Here is a 24,290-nt window from a genome sequence, read left to right as displayed (position 1 = left end):
TTACCGATTTCCGAACTCTAAATGGGTGAATTTTGGCGAATTAAACGCCTTTCTAATATTGTGACGTCGCATCGGGAAGCAATCCGCCATTTTCTCAAACACCGAGTCAAATCAGCTCTGTTATTTTCCGTTTTTTCGACTGTTTTCCGTACCTTGGAGACATCATGCCTCGTCGGTGTGTTGTCGGAGGGTGTAACAACACGAACAGGGACGGATTCAAGTTGCACCAGTGGCCCAAAGATGCGAAAGTGGCAAGAAATTGGCCGTTTGTTCCGCACACTTTACCGACGAAAGCTGTGCTACGACAGAGATGGCAAGAATGTGTGGATATCCTGCGACACTCAAAGCAGATGCATTTCCAACGATAAAGTCAAAGAAATCTGCCGCCAGACCCCCATATAATCTGCCGGAGTGTGTGAGCAATTCAGGGACAAAGGACCTCGGTAGCACGGCAAGCAATTGCGGCAGTTTGTTCCCGCAGACGAGCGAGCTAAACCTCCCTGGATGTCTTGGCTCACACCGTCCCGAAGATGATCAAGAGAAGAAAATCGACCCTAGCTTCCCTGGCCTGCTGACATGAGGGTATGTCTACAGAATATATTAATTGATGAAAATTGGGCTGTCTGCACTCTCAAAGTGCATGTTGTTGCCAAATGTATTTCATATGCTGTAAACCTAGTTCATAGTTGTTAGTTTCCTTTAATGCCAAACAAACACATACCAATCGTTGGTTAGAAGGCGATCGCCGAATTCGTCCTCGCTTTCTCCCGTGTCGCTGGCTGTCGTGTCGTTTTCGTCGGTTTCGCTTGCATACGGTTCAAACCGATATGGCTCAATAGCTTCAGTTTCTTCTTCAATTTTGTTTTTGCTACCTGCCTCCACACTACAACCATCCGTTTCAATACATTCGTAATCTGTTGAATCGCTTAAGCCGCTGAAATCAGAGTCTGAATCCGAGCTAATGTCGCTATAGCTTGCTGTTCTTTCTGCCATGTTTGTTTGTGTTGGCTTCACTATGTGACGTCACAGGAAAATGGACGGGTGGTTAAAATCAGGCACTTTGAAGCTTTTTTTTGGGATATTGCGTGATGGGTAAAATTTTGAAAAAAACTTCGAAAATATAATAAGCCACTGATTTTTAATGGATTTAACAATTCTGAAATTGTGATAATGTTCCCCTTTAAAAATCACCAAAATACTGTAAACATTACAAGTTATCATGAATGTGCCTGTTACTACATTACATACATACTTACAGCATGTATATAAAACAGTATCGGAGGCTTGTGGATGTTTTTTAGAGGGCTTTATGGGTGAAATAGATCATATCCCTATTACCTGTGCTGTTAGCTGCCTCTTTCAAGCAGTTTTTTGTAATATGGAGAGAATACAGAAAAGGGAAAGACGTGTGTCTCATATAAGGATTTAATCCGTTTAGGTTAAACGTTTGATTTACTAGACTGCTTTTAAATGTGCAGCACTTAGGGAAACTTTTATGTTTTTTAAAGCAGCACTAAGTAACTTTTCAACCTTCATAAAATATTTTCATAACTTTTGGGACGATCAATGTACTTACAACTAGTTGAATGACACCTCTGGTATGGCCTCCGGGGGAACCCTGCCACACAAAAAAATACAAATGTGCTGACTTGCTTTACAGCATACATCGGTTCCCTCTTTCCCCATTCGTTGCAAAGACGGAAGTCGATGCAAATGCCTACGTGCCGCCAGAAAACTAAAAGAAGACGAAAAACACCTACTTGCAATTACTGCTATCATAGCCAAAATTCCAAAACAACCAAAGAAACAAAACGTTTTGTCTGAGGAGACAAAAAAAGAATAACTGAGCCTATCTGGATAAAAGGACAGCCAGGATCAACCTTTTCCCTGGCTTTCACTCGCTGGCGTAAACTCAAAGACGTGGAGGGATTTTCGGCCATTGCTGCCTTGGATTTGTTTTTGCTAAACTAGTAAGTGACTTTCAGAGGTGGGTAGTAACGCGCTACATTTACTCCGTTACATCTACTTGAGTAACCTTTGGGATAAATTGTACTTCTAAGAGTAGTTTTAATGCAATATACTTTTACTTTTACTTGAGTATATTTATAGAGAAGAAACGCTACTTTTACTCCGCTCCATTTATTTACATTCAGCTCGCTACTCGCTACTAATTTTTATTGATCTGTTAATGCACGCTTTGTTTGTTTTGGTTTGTCAGACAGACCTTCAAAGTAGGATCTATGGCATGCCTGCGTTTCACCAATCAAATACAGTCACTGGTGACGTTTGACTCCGTTTCACTAATCAAATGCAGTCACTGGTGATGTTTGACTCCGGTTCACCAATCAAACAGAGCCAGGCGGTCACATGATTAACAAGTTTAAGCTTACATGAACTCAACGTCAAATTTGAGGAAGCACACGGTAAGTAAGGTTAGTAGATATTTTGGCTGTCACCGTAGGCTGATGTTAGCTTCCCTGCTATGAATCACTGTCAAATGTACATAGTGTGGGGACATTTATTAACACACTGCAGCCTCATAGACAGACAGACACACACACACACACAGTCGCACACACACTCACGCATGCATAGAAACACCAATAAGAAGTGCACAGTGTGTTCCCAGGTGCACCGTGCAGCCCACACCTATCAGTTTATGGTTTGCGTAAAGGCTAACTTGTTATTTTCCTTTGTAATCTCTGCCTACTGAGCCTATGGTGCTGTTAAGTTATTGTGGCTCAATTTGCCTTAATTTTTTTTATGTTAATGTATTATTATTTAGTATACATTATTGTTTTAGTTGCTTAAGAGATATTCCTGGCTCTGAATTTGCTCATTGCAATTTTTATGTTTTTGTGCATTGTTTGTTGCCGTCATCATTAAACGAACAGGTTACTCATCAGTTACTCAGTACTTGAGTAGTTTTTTCACAACATACTTTTTACTTTTACTCAAGTAAATATTTGGGTGACTACTCCTTACTTTTACTTGAGTAATAAATCTCTAAAGTAACAGTACTCTTACTTGAGTACAATTTCTGGCTACTCTACCCACCTCTGGTGACTTTCGATGCTCAAATCAATATGATAAGGTTAATGTTAGCTATCGGAAATACATAGCCACCAGCTTGATAGTACGCAGTTCCACACTATTTCCTTCGGAAGAACTCTCCCGCCGGTCTTTCCTTGCTTCGGACCTGCATCCAGCCCGTTACATTCTTGGTAGTAGTGTCATGTTTGTAGCGGAATCCTAGATCATTTATTGATAGCGTCTGCTATTTAACATCAGCGTAGCTATCAGAGAGGTAGTAATATTTGTGCCAATATTTCACAATGTCACTATGACGATATGGGAAATGTGGTCTTTCTTCTGGCAAAACACCACCGCTTTGTTGGTGTTTGAACACTGATGCCGCCAAAATCAACCAAACCTGCAAGTTCCTAAGTGGGTCTTTAAGTTGTGCTATATAAATAAAGTGGATTAGATTGGATTGGATTCTGACTTATGGGCAAAATTGCAAACATTTTTAATCAGAAATAAAACCTAACTACATGCAGGTCATTTTTTAACAAAAGACCAAAATAAATGTGGTTTATAATAGTTTATAATAGTGTTAATAATAGTTAAGTTTTAAAGAAAAGAGCAACAATGTGCATGACTTGTGCAACGACAACAGTTTAAACAGTCTGATTTCTCATTTTCTTTGAGAAAATGAACCTTGAATTCTGAAAGGCTGGGCTCTACTGTATTTTTCCCATGAATAAGTTCCACTTACTGTCCCTCACAAAGGGCCTGATGCTATAAGATCTAAATACATTGCGCTAAAAAGCGTTTGCAATCTGTAAAATAACATATACTATTTAGTGGGCGTGTTGCATGTGATCTCCTAAGACAGCGTGTGCAAATGAAAAGTGGCGCACACCACTTTATTTATGGTGGCATCACCACAGAGACACTCTCATTTACTGCACATTCTGCTGAAGGTGTGTGGAATGGAGGCTGTACTACATATGCTCCAGACACAAATAATGCATACTTCAAGAAGTTGTTATCATATAGGATATATGTTGGTAATATATATTCTATGTAAAAAAAAAAAAAAAAGGAACGTCATTAAAAAAAATATATATATATACCGTATACAAAAATGCTTTAATTGAATTAATTTTAATCAGCCCCCTTAAGGGGCACTACACTTTTTTTTAAATGTTACCTATCATTCACAATCATTATGCAAGACAAGCACATATGTTTTTTTTTCTTTTTTTTAATGCATTTTAAATCATAAATTAATGCGGTCAAAAGCCAGCTTACTATAAAGCTTCTGGGAGTCGCTCTATTCTGCCTATAAATCTTTTTTTTTTAACTACCAAACACCTCCATCATATACTTACAACACGCTGTAAGTATATATGTAATGTAGTAACAGGCACATAGATGTAATATACATACAAAAATAAGATGTAATATTTACTTATTTTGCTCATATTAAGCATATGGCGGCACATTAATTTCATTAAAGGGGAACATTATCACCAGACCTATGTAAGCGTCAATATATACCTTGATGTTGCAGAAAAAGACCATATATTTTTTTAACCGATTTCCGAACTGTAAATGGGTGAATTTTGGCGAATTAAGCGCCTTTCTAATATTCACTCTCGGAGCGATGACGTCACAACGTAACGTAACATCGGGAAGCAATCCGCCATTTTCTCAAACACATTACAAACACCGAGTCAAATCAGCTCTGTTATTTTCCGTTTTTTCGACTGTTTTCCGTACCTTGGAGACATCATGCCTCGTCGGTGTGTTGTCGGAGGGTGTAACAACACGAACAGGGACGGATTCAAGTCGCACCAGTGGCCCAAAGATGCGAAAGTGGCAAGAAATTGGACGTTTGTTCTGCACACTTTACTGACGAAAGCTATGCTACGACAGAGATGGCAAGAATGTGTGGATATCCTGCGACACTCAAAGCAGATGCATTTCCAACGATAAAGTCAAAGAAATCTGCCGCCAGACCCCCATTGAATCTGCTGGAGTGTGTGACCAATTCAGGGACAAAGGACCTCGGTAGCACGGCAAGCAATGGCGGCAGTTTGTTCCCGCAGACGAGCGAGCTAAACCCCCTGGATGTCTTGGCTCACACCGTCCCTTATGCCACCGAAGATGATCAAGAGAAGAATATCGACCCTAGCTTCCCTGGCCTGCTGACATCAACTCCAAAACTGGACAGATCAGCTTTCAGGAAAAGAGCGCGGATGAGGGTATGTCTACATACAAATATATTAATTGATGAAAATTGGGCTGTCTGCACTCTCAAAGTGCATGTTGTTGCCAAATGTATTTCATATGCTGTAAACCTAGTTCATAGTTGTTAGTTTCCTTTAATGCCAAACAAACACATACCAATCGTTGGTTAGAAGGCGATCGCCAAATTCGTCCTCGCTTTCTCCCGTGTCGCTGGCTGTCGTGTCGTTTTCGTTGGTTTCGCTTGCATACAATTCAAACCGATATGGCTCAATAGCTTCAGTTTCTTCTTCAATTTCGTTTTCGCTACCTGCCTCCATACTACAACCATCCGTTTCAATACATGCGTAATCTGTTGAATCGCTTAAGCCGCTGAAATCCGAGTCTGAATCCGAGCTAATGTTGCTATAGCTTGCTGTTCTTTCCGCCATGTTTGTTTGTGTTGGCTTCACTATGTGACGTCACAGGAAAATGGACGGGTGTTTATAACGATGGTTAAAATCAGGCACTTTGAAGCTTTTTTTAGGGATATTGCGTGATGGGTAAAATTTAGAAAAAAACTTCGAAAAATATAATAAGCCACTGGGAACTGATTTTTAACCAAAACAAACAGGCTAAAGAACAGCTTCTTCCCCAGGGCCATAACCATCCTGAACGGACTGCCCCATTGTCCCTCATAACTGCCTTCTCTTCGGTGCAATAACCCATTCCACCAACCACCCTGTTTTTGTTTTGTTTTTTCATGTATATATTCATTTCACACCATATTCATTGCACTTCTACATTTTTTATATTTCTATATATTTGCACATTGTTTTTCTAGCATGCACACATCGCACTGTATGGAATGGCCTCAATCTCGTTACCTTGCGTAATGACAATAAAGCTGATTCTGATTCTGATTGTAATGGTTTTAACCATTCTGAAATTGTGATAATGTTCCCCTTTAACGCATCACGACGTTCGCCTTATTTCGACAACATCACCGATTTTTACTAAATGCAGACGTCATGAGAGCCAACACACATAATAAATCATCACTTTCTGTACAATGTCAGCTCTCACTGTGATGCCGACTGCTAGGATGTTGAATATATTCCCATTTAGATAAAGAATGACTCGGGTGGAACCAAGCATCTTTTCTTGTCTTTCTTGCCTTTTCCGAGTCTAAATTAGATGCCAAATTTTACCAACTTGTCGGATTATGTCCTCATCCTTCTACTATCAAGGTGAGAGGCATTATTTATGATCGGGAATAAACTTCCACAAGCTCGGAGGCGACAAAGCAGCTCACCAGTCAGTGATATCAAGATAGCAGCATAAGCTCGTTAGCTTTCTGTGATTACGGCGCCACTATAAATAGTCTGTCTGCGTTAGCGCTTTTAATATTGATATCACTAATACTTGGTTAATATTCAGGTCATGAAATGTAAATGGAACATTGTTGCCGCTTTTTGGATAGTTGTTTATAGGGCTTAGGAGGCGGAGTAGAGGACCTCCCATTGTAAGCTCACTTTTATTTAAATTTTTTAACGAGTTTGAATGCATTAAAAAAAATACATCTGTCTTCTTGTCTCTCATAATGATTGTGAACAACAGACAAAATTCCCAAAAAAGTGCAGTTCCCGTTTACGTCATCCATCAGCTATGAAACTATAAAAGGATGTTGCTGAATAGACAATGTGTCTAATATTTTTTTTATTTCTGACCGTCCAAATATGTTGAAACGTACACGTAGAACGGAGGATTATCTGTGCATTGTGTGTCTTTGCGGCGCAAGCACTCCTTTCTCAGTTTGCACGTTCTTTTCAAACATGCTTAATACAACGCAAAATAGTGCTCCCAAAACAGTGATGAGTGTTGATGAATCACATTGCGAGTGCTAAATAATTGTTTTTGCATTTTCTCCTCCCGGTATTGTAGGCGTTTTGATGACCAGCATATATTCTGCATATTAATGAAGGCAGAGACGCAAAATGGATTGCAAGCCTTATTCTGCTCACGTAGAATCCTCTTTGCACACATTTAGTAGACTTTGCGTTTGCTATCAAGTTTGTGTGTCACATGTACAGTGAGAAAGTACCGCATTTTTCGGAGTATAAGTCGCACCTGCCGAAAATGCATAACAAAGAAGGAAAAAAACATATATAAGACGCACTGGAGTATAAGTCGCATTTTTTTGGGACATTTATTTGATAAAACCCAACACCAAGAATAGACATTTGAAAGGCAATTTAAAATAAATAAAGAATAGTGAACAACAGGCTGAATAAGTGTACGTTATATGAGGCATAAATAACCAACTGAGAACGTGCCTGGTATGTTAACGTAACATATTATGGTAAGAGTCATTCTAATAACTATAACATATAGAACATGCTATACGTTTACCAAACAATCTGTCACTCCTAATCGCTAAATCCCATGAAATCTTATACGTCTAGTCTCTTACGTGAATGAGCTAAATGATATTATTTGATATTTTACGGTAATGTGTTAATAATTTCACACATAAGTCGCTCCTGAGTATAAGTCGCACCCCCGGCCAAACTATGAAATAAACTGCGACTTATAGTCCGAAAAATACGGTAATAGTTTATGAATGTACCGTAGCTATACTCTGTAGTGGTATAACTTAAAAGAAAGCAAAATAACTATGGAGTATTTAAAATGTATTGTGCAAAAGGAAGGCTGACTTGATTAATTGCCTTCATATCTTATGTGCTGCTGTGGAATGCATTTCAAGCATCACAAATATGTTGTTTGCGTTGTTTTTCCCCCTGTTCAAGTGAGGCGCTTTGTTTGCTTTCAACTCATTGCATTAGTTTACGAATATACTTTCCTAAAATCACATACACACTGAATTTATTATGGAAAGTGAAACACTTGGCTTTGTAATTCATTATGGCAAGAAAAAAACACATGGTCATTGCAGATCTTTAAACCTTGTCCTCCATATTGATGGCTTGAAGAATGGTAGTTTTTGTTGGTGTCCAAGTCCAACACACTTTTTCTATTCTTTTAAATCAGCTTTCTGAAACTAAAATTGGATACTTATACATTATATTTTTAGTATTCATTCACAAAATGGTTATAGCACAAGTGTAACAACTGGGCTTATCTACAGGTGAAAGCACTTTTTTTTTTTTTTTTGGATTTAACCTGAAAGAATACCTGCCCGGTTAGTAGATCAGACATTGTAAATTTGAAGTTAGAGACAAACAAACTAACAAACCCCACAAATGAAAACACAAACTCAGAAAAACAATAACACATTTTCCAAAATGCATTCGTGGTGCCTTGGATAACGAACACAATTATTTAGTAAAGGTTGCCCTGGCTCATACATGCTTTTAGTGGGAGGCCTCCGGCAGAAATATAAAGCTCTAACCTTGATTAATAGACTATGTACATCATGTGCTGGTGTAGAATGCACTTCAGGCATCACAAATATGCTGTTTGAGTTGTTATTTCTGACCCTGTCGAAGTGAGGCACTTTATTTGCTTTGAACACATTTTAATATACTTTCTTGAAACCACATATACACTGAATTTACTGTGGCGCACTGCCAATGAATGGTCTATTTTTTTATCTTTTTTCATTTAAAAGGCGCACCAGATTATAGGGCGCATTAAAGGAGTCATATTATTATGTATTTTTTTCTAAATTGAAAACACTTCTTTGTGGTCTACGTAACATGTATTGGTGTTTCTTTGGTCAAAATGTTGCATAGATTATGTTTTACAGATCATCTTCAAGCCGCTTTCTGACAGTCGCTTCCGGATGCGCAGTTTTGTGGGCGGTCTTATTTACGTGGCTCACCATCGGCAGCGTCTTCTCCCCGTCATCTTTGTTGTAGCGGTGTAGCGTGCAAGGACAGGGGTGTAAGAAGTGTCAAAAGATGGAGCTAACTGTTTTAATGACATTTAGACTTTACTTAAATCAATAACGGTGCACCATCTCCTCATCCGGAAACAACAACAAGGCCGGAAATGTGTCCTGTGAAAAACCGTCCGACCGGAACTCTAATAACTAAAGTTCCTTGGGTGAATAAAGTCAACTCACTACACCGGTATGTTTTAGCGCTTTCATGGTGAGTTTACTGACAGATATAAATAAGAACTTTACACTACTTTATATTAGAAATGGCAACAGCGGAGGATGAATGTCACATAACAAGGAGATAGAGAAAAAGAAGAAACTTATTGACGACGTCGTCAGTACAGACTACAAAGGTGGATGCGTGCAAATTTTCAGGATTTATGCAGATCCCAAATACATATCAGCAGGTACCAGAATGTAAGAAAAGTTGCTTTTGCATAATATTGCATAATAATAATACCTTATACACACACCATAATATTACTCCTATGTTAAATGCGCCGATAATCCACCAAGCGGAGCGGCTTCATGGCTTACCAAAGTCGTACTAAAATATTTTGATAGATTTTTGAGCGCCCTGTGTAATGTTCTTTATTTTCAATGGAACATATACAATGTCGGTGTTGTTTACTTGAGTGATATTGCCATCATACCTCTTACCACGTATCTCTTATGGTTGACTGCCATCTACTGGTCACACTTACCATTACACCATGTACCAAATAAAATTGCTTCGAGGTCGGTGAGCAAAATCAGAATTATTCCGTACAGTAGGCGCACCGGGTTATTAGGCGCATTGTCGAGTTTTGAGGGGGAAAAAAAGATTTTAAGTGTGCCTTATAGTCCGGAAAATACAGTACTCTATAATCCATCAGGGCAACAAAAAAAACACATGGTCATTGCAGACCTTGTGCTTCTCAAATAATGCACGGCATCATAGCACTAGTACAAACCTTGTCCATTTAATTAATGGCTGTAAGGAGGGTAGTTTTTGTTGGTGTGCAAGTCCAACATGCTTTTCCACATTTGGTCCATTCTTTTTAATCAGCTTTCTGAAACTATACAATATTATCATATTATTTCATGACACTATTGTAGTTGTATGTACTGCAGTGTATGCTATTTTTTTGTTTTTTAAACAATATTTCAGTAACACTTTAGTATGGGGAACATATGAACCATTAATTAGTTGCTTATTAACATAGGGTTAGGGTTAGGGTTAGTGTTAGGATTAGGGAAGACTCTTAGTTAATGGCTTACTGGTTGTATAATAAGGCCATGCATAATAAGGCATTAATACGTACTTAATAATGACTAATTAACAGCCAATATGTTACTAATTTGCATGTTAATAAACAACTAATTAATGGTTCATATGTTCCCCATACTAAAGTGTTACCAAAATTCCTAATCTAAAAGTTAGCTTGTTAAAAAAAAAAAAGGTGTTTTTGGAGGGACAAGCACAGATTAAATTGACTTTGATTAATTATAATGGTCGGGGCTGATTGTAAATGCAAATGTTTTGAGTTACGAGGTCCGTCATGGAACCAACTGAGCTCATAAGTCGAGGTACCACTGTATTTATATAGTTCTAACATTTATTTTAAAACTGTCAAACAATGATTTTCTTAATCAAATTAATCAAACTTTGGAATTTGGGTTAATCACAAATATCAGTTTCTACAAAATTGTTGCTGAGGCTTAGTAGTACTTTAGTGAACAACATTGGGTTGACGGGAATACTCTGCCAACGTTGTGTAACGCCCACTGCTCGTTCTCTATTTACTAGTCGCGTTCTTGCTAGCTGCTGCCTCAAAAAATGGTGTTGTTTTTAGATGGTCTTTTAAACTTGTTGTGCTTCGATAAGAGAATGAATCGCTGCAATATAAGCAAACTACTTTGGTCCACCAGTCGGAGTCTCCTTTATGCATTGACCTGATCACAGACTGTATAGTTAACAGCACTAGCTTTCAGGTATCCATCCGTGGTTAGGGTAAAGGAGCGTGTGCGGTCAAAATAAATTGTGTGAGTTTATACATGATTAATGCGCTATTTTTTGTAATTACTCTAATGCATTGACTTGTTAAATTTGACAGCCCTGGTTTATTTATACAATTGTTATTAGAAAACTTTTTTTAAATGCTCTTAAATCTTATGTCAGCTATTAAATGGTTATATTGCAAGTGTAACAACTCAGCTCCCATCCAACAGAACGGCTTTAGTTTTTCTTTTGTGGAATCTAAATCATTACAATGGGTCACATTGATGTATTAAGCCCCAAAAAAAGCTAATTCACATCCAATTTCATGGATCTGAAAGCACTCAAAATAGCCCGAGCAGTGCGACAGAGAAGCACATGGAAGTGCAGAACTGTGATAGGCTTGATAAGATGATCCAAGGGTGCAGAACAGCTTGGCTTGTCAGGCATTGTTGGCTTTTAGTGTGTCTCATTTACACCCAAGAATACGCCACATGAATATTAATAAGTGGAGTTGCACTCTTTTAGACCTGAGCCCGTCTACTATGTTCTAATGTGGCAGCCGGGTTGAAAACTAACAGTTTATCACTGATTGTCAACAGTGACTAAACCGATCTGTGATTTACCCGAAATGTTAAATAAATGTTTCCACTACGAAATAAAATAAATCGGTTTCATGTGTTCCAGGGTCCAATTGCCACCATTATGAAACCTTCAGAATTGTTAAGGCAATGTTCTTTTACATTTTGAATAACGAAACGTGTCAGGGCAAATTGCTTCTGACAGAAGGGGGAGACCTGCTTCTCAAGTATATAAATTGTAGCTCATATTCAATATAACTCACTCAGCGATTATTTTTCATACACTGTGCTGAAAAACCTGAACAAAGTGGAAACAGACAACGATTACACTTATGTCTTGTCTGACAATTTGGTTCTTTCTTTTAACTTTTGTTTGTGTCTGACTTAGACTTAGACCATTTTTAATGATCCACAAGGGAAATCGTTCCACACAACAGCTCAGTTACAAAGGATGGAAAGGTAAAAGATGGAATAGATAGTGCACACTAGGGCACACAAAGGGGGAAAAAACAAAAGGTATAAAGTAGACAATAAAGGTACCATAGTACAGTGGTTCTCAACCTTTTTTCAGTGATGTACCCCCTATGAACATTTTTTTAATTCAAGTACCCCCTAATCAGAGCAAAGCATTTTTGGTTGAAAAAAAGAGATAAAGTAAAATACAGCACTATGTCATCAGTTTCTGATTTATTCAATTGCTCATTTGTAGTGGTCTTTCTTGAACTATTTGGAAAAAAAGATATAAAAATAACTAAAAACTTGTTGAAAAATAAACAAGTGATTCAATTATAAATAAAGATTTCTACACATAGAAGTAATCATCAACTTAAAAGTGTCCTCTTTGGGGATTATAATAGAGATCCATCTGGATTCATGAACTGAATTCTAAACATTTCTTCACAAAAAAATAAATCTTTAACATCAATATTTATGGAACATGTCCACAAAAAATCTAGCTGTCACCACTGAATATTGCATTGTTGCATTTCTTTTCACAGTTATTTTTGACAGACATTTTAGTGAGGGTCAAACCATCATGGCATGGGGGAAACTCTGGGTTTATGGTAATGAATGGAATAGCCTACTTGATTTGATGTTCAGTTTATGAACTTACATTCATATTTTGTTGAAGTATTATTCAATAAATTTATTTATAAAGGTCTTTTGAATTGTTGCTATTTTTAGAATATTTAAAAAAAATCTCACATACCCCTTGGCATACCTTCGAGTACCCCCAGGGGTACGGGTACCCCCATTTGAGAACCACTGCCATAGTAGAATATAAAATGTAAAAAATATGTAATATTTACATATTATACATACAGTATATTAATATATAGTGATATATTATATTATTGTATTATATTATTATATAATATATACAATTTATAACAATTCCCAATTACTATGTACAATATTATAGTATATGTAATAGCTGCAGCGAAAACAAGGGCAGCATAAAATAGAGAGTAGATCCAGCAGAAAATATACATTATACACAAAGAGAGGTAGCTAACATAGAAGCGCTCAGGTTATAGACAAATATCATCTATTGCTGTATGGCGAGTGATTGTACAGCTGGATGGAGTGCGGAATGAAGGAGTTCCTGTGGCGCTAATTGCTTTGCACCTGTCTTAACACCAAAAACGGTGACATACTTTATTTAAAAAAAAGAAAAAAAAATTATGAAAAGACATAATAAATAACTTTAGCCAAATGGATGGTGCTGCAATTTAAACACTTGTGATTCTAGTGCGACCTTACCAGTGCTTTGTCTGTTCCTGTAATTATATTATAGACTTAGACTTAGACTTAGACTTCCTTTTTATTGTCATTCAAATTTGAACTTTACAGCACAGATAAGAACGGAATTTCGTTACATAAGCTCATGGTAGTGCAGGATAAAAAAGCAATAAGGTGCATACATAAATAATATATATATAAAATAAATAAATATATATATAAATATATATAAATAAATAAATAGATTACTGTACAGATGAATATATTGCACTTTTTCACATGCGTCCACGTTTATGGATATATATTGTCTTTTTTATTCCAGCGAGTTAATCCATTTTGGGTGGAGTTGAGGGGATAATTTAATTATGATGCGTTCAAGAGTCTTACGGCCTGAGGGAAGAAGCTGTTACAGAACCTGGAGGTTCTGCTTCGGAGGCAGCGGAACCTCTTTCTAGAGTCCAACAGTGAAAACAGTCCTTGGTGGGGGTGGGAGGAGTCTTTGCAGATTTTCTGAGCCCTGGTCAGGCAGCGGCTTTTTGCGATCTTCTGGATAGGAGGAAGAAGTTCTTTCACATTATCATCCATAGATCAGCCGTAGGTTTTGAATTGGCCATGAAAGCATATAAACTGTCTGTAGTAAATGGCAAACAACTTTATTGACAATTATGTATGGGCTGGTTTTCCACAAAACTCAATGATGAGTGTAATAATGTTCAGCTGATCATTTGTTTTCACTCTTGACAAAGTATGCAAACTTCATGCTGTGTTTTGCAATATTCCAACCACTTTCACTTTTTTTTTCCCCCTCTGAATTCGGTAATCATTAGACCATTATGAGGCAGCTGCAGAGCGCTATTTGTCTGCACAACCTGCAGTATCTCCTTGAGCTGGAGGCAAAAACATGCACATTGTTCCAAGATTGCCATCTCATTGTGCTTTCTCTCAGCAGGTTGTCAACATGTAATTGGCCTCCATACAAATGATGTTTCAGTCATCGTTTAATTGCTGCTGGCCTCTGTGCAGTCAGTGGATGAAACACAGAAAGTGATAACAATGCACAATTGCAATTAAACTCACTCATGTGTGACTTATACAAGAGGAATTGCTTTCTGTCCCAGTCAGTAATATTTAAGTGCTTTAGTATGTCATGTCTGCTTTCATGCAAACATTTGTGTCTCAAGACATCGATTTAGAGCAGTGTTTTTCAACCTTTTTTGAGCCAAGGCACATTTTTTTCATTGGAAAAAATTCCACTAGTAGAAAACATTAAAACAATTAAACTCAGCGGCTGATATTGACAATAACAAGTTGTTCTCGCAATTGTTGGATATACATTCAAACCATAACCAACCATGCATCACTATAGCTCGTCTCAAAGTAGACGTACTGTCACAACCTGTCACATCACGCTGTGACTTATTTTGAGTTGTTTGGTGTTTTCCTGTGCGCATTGTTTTAGTTCTTGTCTTGCGCTCCTTTGTTGTTGATTGTCATGTCATGTACGGATGTACTTTGTAGACGCCGTCTGCTGCTCCACACGCTGTAAGTCTTTCCTGTCGTCCAGCATTCTTTTTTTAAATTTATTTTTATTTTTTATTTTTTTATTTCAGGCAATGACATTAAGAAGTACAAGTTGACAAAACATAATAATATAAATTAATATAGTGCATGATTGTCCAGTTTTGCCTGAAAAGGAGTGGGAAGAAGATAATTTATTTAATCCCACCCCCAGTTCTCCATTCAGTGATTATTCACATGAGTTTTACTCTTACTTTGTTTAAGGATTATAATACATATGCATTCTGTTTTTGTTTACTTTGCAGCCAGTTCAGTTTTAGCTTAGTTTTGAATAGCCATCCCTAAGCTTCAATGCCTTTTGTTTATGTTTGGTTTAAGCATTAGATATAGAGATGTCCGATAATATCGGCCTGCCAATATTATCGGCCTGCCGATATTATCGGCCGATAAATGCGCTAAAATGTAATATCGAAAATTATCGGTATCGTTTTTTTTATTATCAGTATCGTTTTTTTAATTTATTTTTTTATTTTTTTATTAAATCAACATAAAGAACACAAGATACACTTACAATTAGTGCACCAACCCAAAAAACCTCCCTCCCCCATTTACACTCATTCACACTCATTCACACAAAAGGGTTGTTTCTTTCTGTTTTTAATATTCTGGTTCCTACATTATACATCAATATATATCAATACAGTCTGCAAGGGATACAGTCCGTAAGCACACATGATTGTGGGTGCTGCTGGTCCACTAATAGTACTAACCTTTAACAGTTCATTTTACTAATTTTCATTAATTACTAGTTTCTATGTTTTTCTATTGTTTTACTTTCTTTTTTATTCAAGAAAATGTTTTTCATTTATGTATCTTATTTTATTTTATTAATTTTTTTTAAAAGTACCTTATCTTCACCATACCTGGTTGTCCAAATTTGTCATAATAATGTGTTAATTCCACGACTGTATATATATCGGTTGATATCGGTATCGGTTGATATCGGTATCGGTGATTAAAGAGTTGGACAATATCGGAATATCGGACATCGGCAAAAAGCCATTATCGGACATCCCTAATTAGATACCTTTTTTACCTGCACCCTGCCTACCGCTGTTGTGTGCATATTGTGATCACGACAAACCATGTTCCGGACATCCACAACGCAATTAGCTACCTGCTGCCACCTACAGATATGGAACAGTATTACACGGTTACTTTGCCGCGCTCTCGACAGCACAGACACTCAACAACAAGACATTATTTGCGGATTATAATTACTGGTTTGCAAAAATATTTTTAACCCAATTAGGTGAAATGACATAATCTCCCACGGCACACCAGACAATATCTCACAGTACACTGATGTACCGCGGCACAGTGGTTGAAAAACACTGATTTAGAGCCTTAAAGTTGTTGTCTATAGTTGTGTTACTACCAGGGATAAATGTATGAAGAAACCGCCGATATGTCTTCTAGTGCTTATTTGTCCTCATAAACAACCAGGTAGGTCTTGTTTGCCTTGTGTGTATTTATAGCTTTTGTGAGAAATGAAATAATTATTTCCCTTTATTGCTTTTTCTTCCCGTAAACAGACCTCGAGAATTTCAAGACTCAAAGAAGAAATCCAGTGAGGGTTCGTGAAGGTCAAGGAGTGGTCTTACTCTGCGGTACACCTCTCCACTCTGGGGGTAAGCTAGACATTTGTGCTATTTGAGCATATTAAGAAGTGGTATCTTACTCAATACACCATCACATGTATTTCTTGTGGGAAAAAAAAAGTGTTAAAGGTTTGCTTTCGACAGACTGGCAGAAAGACATCACTACCCTTGTGGGAGTGTTGACAAAGAGTGTCGGCGGCGGTGTTTCAGTGACGGGTCCGGAATTAAGCTGACATTAACATACTTTTGTTTTGATTGATTACATGTGCCACACAATGCACAAACACTTCATTTATTTCCTCCTTAAAAGGGACCTTTGATGATTTCAATTTACATTTAAAACACTTCCTTGTGGTCTAGAACCGTGTTTTTCAACCTTTCTTGAGCCAAGGCACATATTTTTCATTGAAAAAATACGGAGGCACACCACCAGCAGAAACGTTAAGAAATTAAACTCCACCAGGTTTTCTTTTTTTTGAGTTTGTTGTTGTTTTCCTGTGTGCAGTGCTTTAGTTCCTGTCTTGCGTTGTTATTTTGGTGGCTCTTCCTGTTTTGTTGGCGTTTTCCTGTAGCAGCTTCACACCTTCCTTTGAGTGCTATTGCTTGACCTGCTTTGTATTTGCAAACAAGACTGTCCTTCTTTGTGTGGACTTTGTTGATTGTCATGTCATGTACGGACACACACTGTAAGTCTTTGCTGTCGTCCAGCATTCTGTTTTTGTTTACTTTGTAGTCAGTTCAGTTTTACTTTCGTTTTGTATAGCCATCCCTATGCTTCAGTGCATTTTCCTAGCAGGACTTGCTTTTTGTTAATTTTTGGTTTAAGCGTAACATACCTTTTTACCTGCACGCTGTCTACCGCTGTGCTCTGCATATTGGGATTACCACAAATCATCCTCGACGCGTTCCGACTTCTACAAAGCAATGAACAACTATGATGCCACCTACTGATATGGAGTATTACATGGTTACTTTGCCGAGCTCTATACAGCACAGACACTAGACAACGAACGGCACATTATTTGCACATTATAATTATTGATTTGCAAATAATATTTTTTGGACCAATTAGGTGAAGTTGCATAATTTCCTACGGCACACCAGACAATATCTCACGGCACAGTGGTTGAAAAACACTGGTCTAGATAATATGTATTGGATATGTTTTGGCTTAAAATGTTCGTACATTTTGCTCCAGAGTCACTTCTATAAGCCAGTCTTTGACTCTGCATGCAAGATTTTACCAATGTGCAAATGAAACCACGCCCTGCCCTCTCCAAAAATATCATAATTTTTCCATCCATCCATCCGTTTTCTACCGTTTGTCCCTTTTGGGGTCGCGGGGGCTGCTGGAGCCTATCTCAGCTGCATTCGGGCGGAAGGCGGGGTACACATTGGACAAGTCGCCACCTCATCGCAGTCATCATTTTTCATTTGTATATTTTTTTTCCAAACACTGTCAAAAATAAACTTCATAAACTTTTTATAGATTCACTCAGTCACACCAATAGGTACACCTGCATACTCTCTAATCGATTTAGAATAGAATAGAGTTTTATTGTCATTATTACAGTGAACATGTTCAAAGATCAACGGAATTGGAGCAGATCCCTTAAGGTGCATAAACAATAATATAGTAATATAAATAGTAAATAAAGATAAAAAATAATATGTATATATCTATATATATATATGTATATATCCACACACATGCATATATCCATACATATGCATATATATACATATACACATACACATACATGTATACACATACATACATATACATACACATACATATATATATATATATATATATATATATATATATATATATATATATATATATACACATGTGTCCGCCCTGAGATCGGTAGGTTGTGAGTTCAAACCCCGGCCGAGTCATACCAAAGACTATACAAATGGGACACATTACCTACCTGCTTGGCACTCAGCATCAAGGGTTGGAATTGGGGGTTAAATCACCAAAATGATTCCCGGGCACGGCCACCGCTGCTGCTCACCGCTCTCCTCACCTCCCAGGGGGTGATCAAGGGTGATGGGTCAAATGCAGAGAATAATTTCGCCACACCTAGTATTTGTGTGTGACAATCATTGGTACTTTAACTTTAATAAGCATAAGCTGCTTTTATGTCACTGCATGTGGCATGTTGGTGTGATTATGCACATGCTAAGATTAGATGAAAATAATACTTTATCCTCCCTATTTTGCGTTTCCTCATAGCCTAAACGCTTGACTTAATGTCTAAGTAAGTGCTTCTACCTCACGGTGACGCCACAATGTACCCAGTAGCAAAACCCCGTGAACAAAGGCATCCAAGCTGGTGGCAAAATACTTGATACTTTGGTGTCGTTCAACACGAGCATCCAACATTGTAACATTTTAACGACACAATTCATCATCGGCCCCTTTTAAACATCCATCCATCCATTTCCTACCGCTTGTCCCTCTCAGAGCCTATCCGAGGCTGCATTCGGGCGGAAGGCGGGGTACACCCTGGACAAGTCACCACCTCATCGCGGGGCCAACACAGATATACAGACAACCGTACACACTCACATTCACACACTAGAGCCAATTTAGTGTTGCCAATCAAACTATCCCCAGGTGCATGTCTTTGGAGGTGGTAGGAAGAACATGCACTAACCCCTATACCAGTGTTTTTCAACCACTGTGCCGCGACACACTAGTATGCCGTGAGATACAGTCTGGTGTGCCATGGGAAATGATCTAATTTCACCTATTTGGGTTAAAAATATTTTTTGCAAACCAGCAATCCGCAAATAATGTGTTGTTGTTGAGTGTCTGTGCTGTCTGGAGATCGGCAGACTTACCACGTTATAGTCTTCCATATCAGTAGGTGGCAGCAGGTAGCTAATTGCATCGTAGATGTCGGAAACGGCGGGAGGCAGCGTGAAGGTAAAAAAGGTGTCTAATGCTTAAACCAAAAATAAACAAAAGGTGAGTGCCCCTAAGAAAAGGCATTGAAGCTTAGGGAAGGCTATGCAGAATGAAACTAAAACTGAACTGGCTACAAAGTAAACAAAAACAGAATGCTGGACGACAGCAAAGACTTACTGTGGAGCAAAGACGGCGTCCACAAAGTACATCCGAACATGACACGACAATCAACAATGTCCCCACAAAGAAGGATAAAAACAACTGAAATATTCTTGATTGTTAAAACAAAGTACCTTATTTTTCGAAGTATAAGTCGCACCGGAGTATAAGTTGCACCTGCCGTAAATGCATAATAAAGAAGGAAAAAAACATATATAAGTTGCACTGGAGCCCGGCCAAACTAAGAACAAAACTGCGACTTATAGTCCGAAAAATACGGTAGGTGTGGAGAATAGCGGTCAAGGAAGACATGAAACTGCTACAGGAAAATACCAAAAAAAGAGAAAAAGCCACCAAAATAGGAGCGCAAGACAAGAAGTAAAACACTACACAGGAAAACAGCAAAAAAGTCCAAATAAGTCAGGGTGTGATGTGACAGGTGGTGACAGTACACCTACTTTAAGACAAGAACTATATTGATGCACGCTTGGTTATGCTTTAAAGTCATATCCAACAATTGTGACAACAACTTTTTATTGTCAATATCGGCTTCTGAGTTTCAGTTTTTAATTATTTCTGCTGGTGGTGTGCCTCCGCATTTTTTCAATGGAAAAAAATGTGCCTTGGCTCAAAAAAGGTTGAAAAACACTGCCCTATACCACCGTGCACTAAACTTAGTATAGTGCACACCAGTCAACTGTCCCATTTTTCCCGGTAAATCCCGTTGTTTGCCCTTGTCAATGAAAAATAATCTTCGGCTCCGTCTCCACTCGACCCGGCCTCGACGACACCCTGTAAACATCTGCACAACAATAGTGACACGGAGGAGGGTTCTCGTGACAGGCAGCCTAGCGAGTCGCATGTTATGTAATTCCATCAAATAAACAACGCAAGAGAGATGGCGACATAAGGATGACAGAAAAGCCATCTATGCCAAAGAACCTAAACCTTGTGTAAATATCTTGACATATAGGAGACTTGTTATACTTACCTTAAGTCTTTAGAGCAGGCAGGTCACACATCCTCATGCGCTTGTCAGATGTGCAATACCGAGGAAGAAATGACGTGAGCCGGCATGGAAAATGTCTCATGCCTGCGACCGTTAAAGGCCTACTGAAATGCGATTTTCTTATTTAAACAGGGATAGCAGGTCCATTCTGTGTCATACTTGATCATTTCGCGATATTGCCATATTTTTGCTGAAAGGATTTAGTAGAGAACATCGACGATAAAGTTCGCAACTTTTGGTCGCTGATAAAAAAGCCTTGCCTGTACCGGAAGTAGCAGACGATATGCGCGTGACGTCACAGGTTGTGGAGCTCCTCACATCTGCACATTGTTTGCAATCATGGCCACCAGCAGCGAGAGCGATTCGGACCGAGAAAGCGACAATTTCCCCATTAATTTGATCGAGGATGAAAGATTTGTGGATGAGGAAAGTGAGAGTGAAGGACTAGAGGGTAGTGGGAGCGATTCAGATAGGGAAGATGCTGTGAGAGGCGGGTGGGACCTGATATTCAGCTGGGAATGACTAAAACAGTAAATAAATGCAAGACATATACATACTCTATTAGCCACAACACAACCAGGCTTATATTTAATATGCCACAAATTAATCCCGCATAACAAACACCTCCCCCCTCCCGTCCATATAACCCGCCAATACAACTCAAACACCTGCACAACACACTCAATCCCACAGCCCAAAGTACCGTTCACCTCCCCAAAGTTCATACAGCACATATATTTCCCCAAAGTCCCCAAAGTTACGTACGTGACATGCACATAGCGGCACGCACGTACGGGCAAGCGATCAAATGTTTGGAAGCCGCAGCTGCATGCGTACTCACGGTATCGTGTCTGCGCATCCAACTCAAAGTCCTCCTGGTAAGAGTCTCTGTTGTCCCAGTTCTCCACAGGCCAATGGTAAAGCTTGACTGTCATCTTCCGGGAATGTAAACAATGAAACACCGGCTATGTTATCCGGCACAACAGTCAGGGGGTGCATTCTACGGCGGGGGTGCGTTATCCGGCACAACACCTGCCGCAATACACCGCTTCCCACCTACAGCTTTCTTCTTTGTTGTCTCCATTGTTCATTGAACAAATTGCAAAAGATTCACCAACACAGATGTACAGAATACTGTGGAATTTTGCGATGAAAACAGACGACTTAATAGCTGGCCACCATGCTGTCCCAAAATGTCCTCTACAATCCGTGACGTCACGCGCAGGCGTCATCATACCGAGACGTTTTCAGCAGGATATTTTGCGCAAAATTTAAAATTGCCCTTTAGTAATAACCCGGCCGTATTGGCATGTGTTGCAATGTTGAGATTTCATCATTGATATATAAACTATCAGACTGCGTGGTCGGTAGTAGTGGGTTTCAGTAGGGCTTTAATGTTTAGGGACCCTGCCTTGTGAGGCAAAAAACAGGGTTTAATTGCAGTTTGTCGAGGAAAGTTTAAATCCTATTTTTTTCTCCTATTTTCCCCCCAAAGTATTTTGCATATTTCGAAATTTAAATGTTGACAGTTATGGTGCAGTTACAGTTTGGTATATTTCAGGAAATCCTGGAAGGTACATTTCTTCACGGTTTGTTTGTGGTGCGGGCGCCCGCATCTGCTCAGTCCGATGCAGGGGGGTGACCGCTATTGTGGTCGCTGGCGGTGCATGCAGTTGTCGGGGCTGGCGGACCTACCGGCTTCGTTTTTGCTTGACGTCGTGTTGGTTGGCTTGTCGGGTGTCCGCCCGGGCCTACCCTTGCGCTCTGCCGCGCCGTCCTTCACGCCCGGTGTCGTGTCATCATGTGTCAGAGGTTGTCTCGAGGAGGGAGGGGCCGGTGCGCAGCCAGCTGCTGGGTCAGTGTAGGTGTATCCGTGATCTCATTTCTTCCCTCAAGGGGAGGCTCCACCTGGGCAGTTGCTGGCGGTTCTTCTGCGGCTGACTTGATTGGGCCCTGACGTGTTCTCCTGGGGGGCTTGGGCTTGTTGTTTATAACACGTTTATGGTATCTTGCTGGCTTGGAGGCTGGTTGTCTCCTGCCTCTCCGTGCCTGGCAATGAACTGCCGCTGGCAGGTGGGTCCTGTCGCCGGCCGCCCTGCCTGGGTGGGGCATTTTCTTTATCCTGTTGTTGTGGGGCAGACTGACTCGTACATGCACATGCATCCTCCGCTGTTGCCATTTGTAGTATAAAGTAACATATGGCTCGAACTTATTCTATAGATTCGATTTGGAAGCGCTCAAAACTACAACATGGCTGACGGGGAGAAGATGCAGCCAAAGTGGAGGCACGTAAATAGATGGTCAGAAAGCTGTTAAACAAAATGAATGCAACATTTTGACCAACGAACCACGATTGCATGTTATGTAGACCACCGCGAAGTGTTTGAAATGTAGAAAAAAAATTATAATATGATACCTTTAAGTATTAATCAGAAAAGTGTCACATTAGCATTAAAGTGTCTTTAAACTATTTTTTCTTGTCACATGTTACCAGCACTATACTCACTTTGGGTGAGCTTCTTAACACAATTTTTTAACTTGACACTAACTGGTGACACTGATTGTTTATGACTGGAGTACTCGAGGTTTGTTTTCTAAATCACACACTGTGCCACTGTACCTGGCCCGTATCTGTCACATTGGGTCGTTCATTAAAACCTGCCTGTTTTTTGCTTTTAATTATATATCATATTAATGATATATAATTAAATAATTATAAGTAATTAATCATTATAATTAATGGGGACGGCGTGGCGAAGTTGTTAGAGTGGCCGTGCCAGCAATCGGAGGGTTGCTGGTTACTGGGGTTCAATCCCCACCTTCTACCATCCTAGTCACGTCCGTTGTGTCCTTGGGCAAGACACTTCACCTTTGCTCCTGATGGCTGCTGGTTAGCGCCTTGCATGGCAGCTCCCGCCATCAGTGTGTGAATGTGTGTGTGAATGGGTGAATGTGGAAATACTGTCAAAGCGCTTTGAGTACCTTGAAGGTAGAAAAGCGCTATACAAGTATAACCCATTTATAATTTATCATTTATAATCCCTAGTACCCAAAGGGAATAAGCGGTAGAAAATGGATGGATGGAGTACCGGTATGTTTAATACAAGGGGCATAACAATCAGACAAATTGTTTAAGAAGTCAAGAATATATATTCTGGTTTACTGTTGGTCAGTTCAACAATAACATGATAATTACTTGCCCATTAAACAAAAGATTGTGCGCCTTATGGAAAACAGGTTTTTTGAGAACCCATATACCCTCATAATTAATCATGGGAATTAAGTCAATTTTCACTCTTATACCAACATATTTTAGAAACAATTCAGTGATTAAATACATCCAATTACTATTTTTACTGACTATTTAACTGCACATAGTGTTACTTTGTCATCAGTAACTAGGCTAACTGTCAAGTATTCAAATATCAGAAAATCCTGGCCAAATTCATTATTATGAAATGAGTCAGTTCAACTCTCCCTACTGATTTTTTCATATCATGAAAAACGGATTCAAGATTGTTTTTGGACAAGCAAGATGATTGCTTTTATTTACCCTTCACTTCATGCCATCTTGTGACGGAT

The 24,290-nt window shown here is 39.0% G+C and overlaps 1 protein-coding gene across 3 annotated transcripts in view; it reads left to right on the top strand.

Moving 5' to 3' along the window:
- Window positions 1-24,290, top strand: part of cntn3a.1 (contactin 3a, tandem duplicate 1) — a 228,057-nt gene that overhangs the window by 96,366 nt on the left and 107,401 nt on the right. For all 3 annotated transcript variants that reach the window (XR_009816915.1, XR_009816916.1, XM_061976479.1), the window contains exon 5: window positions 16,555-16,650. Coding sequence is in view for 1 of the 3 variants with exons in the window: in XM_061976479.1 (XP_061832463.1) it covers window positions 16,555-16,650 (96 nt within the window). In the remaining 2 variants the exon portion in view is untranslated. The remainder of the gene's footprint in view (window positions 1-16,554; window positions 16,651-24,290) is intronic.

Source organism: Nerophis lumbriciformis, linkage group LG01 (assembly GCF_033978685.3).
Source record: "Nerophis lumbriciformis linkage group LG01, RoL_Nlum_v2.1, whole genome shotgun sequence".
Lineage (NCBI taxonomy): Eukaryota > Metazoa > Chordata > Actinopteri > Syngnathiformes > Syngnathidae > Nerophis > Nerophis lumbriciformis.
The sequence above is the reverse complement of the archived record's forward strand: the minus strand, read 5'-3'. Positions and strand labels throughout refer to the sequence as shown.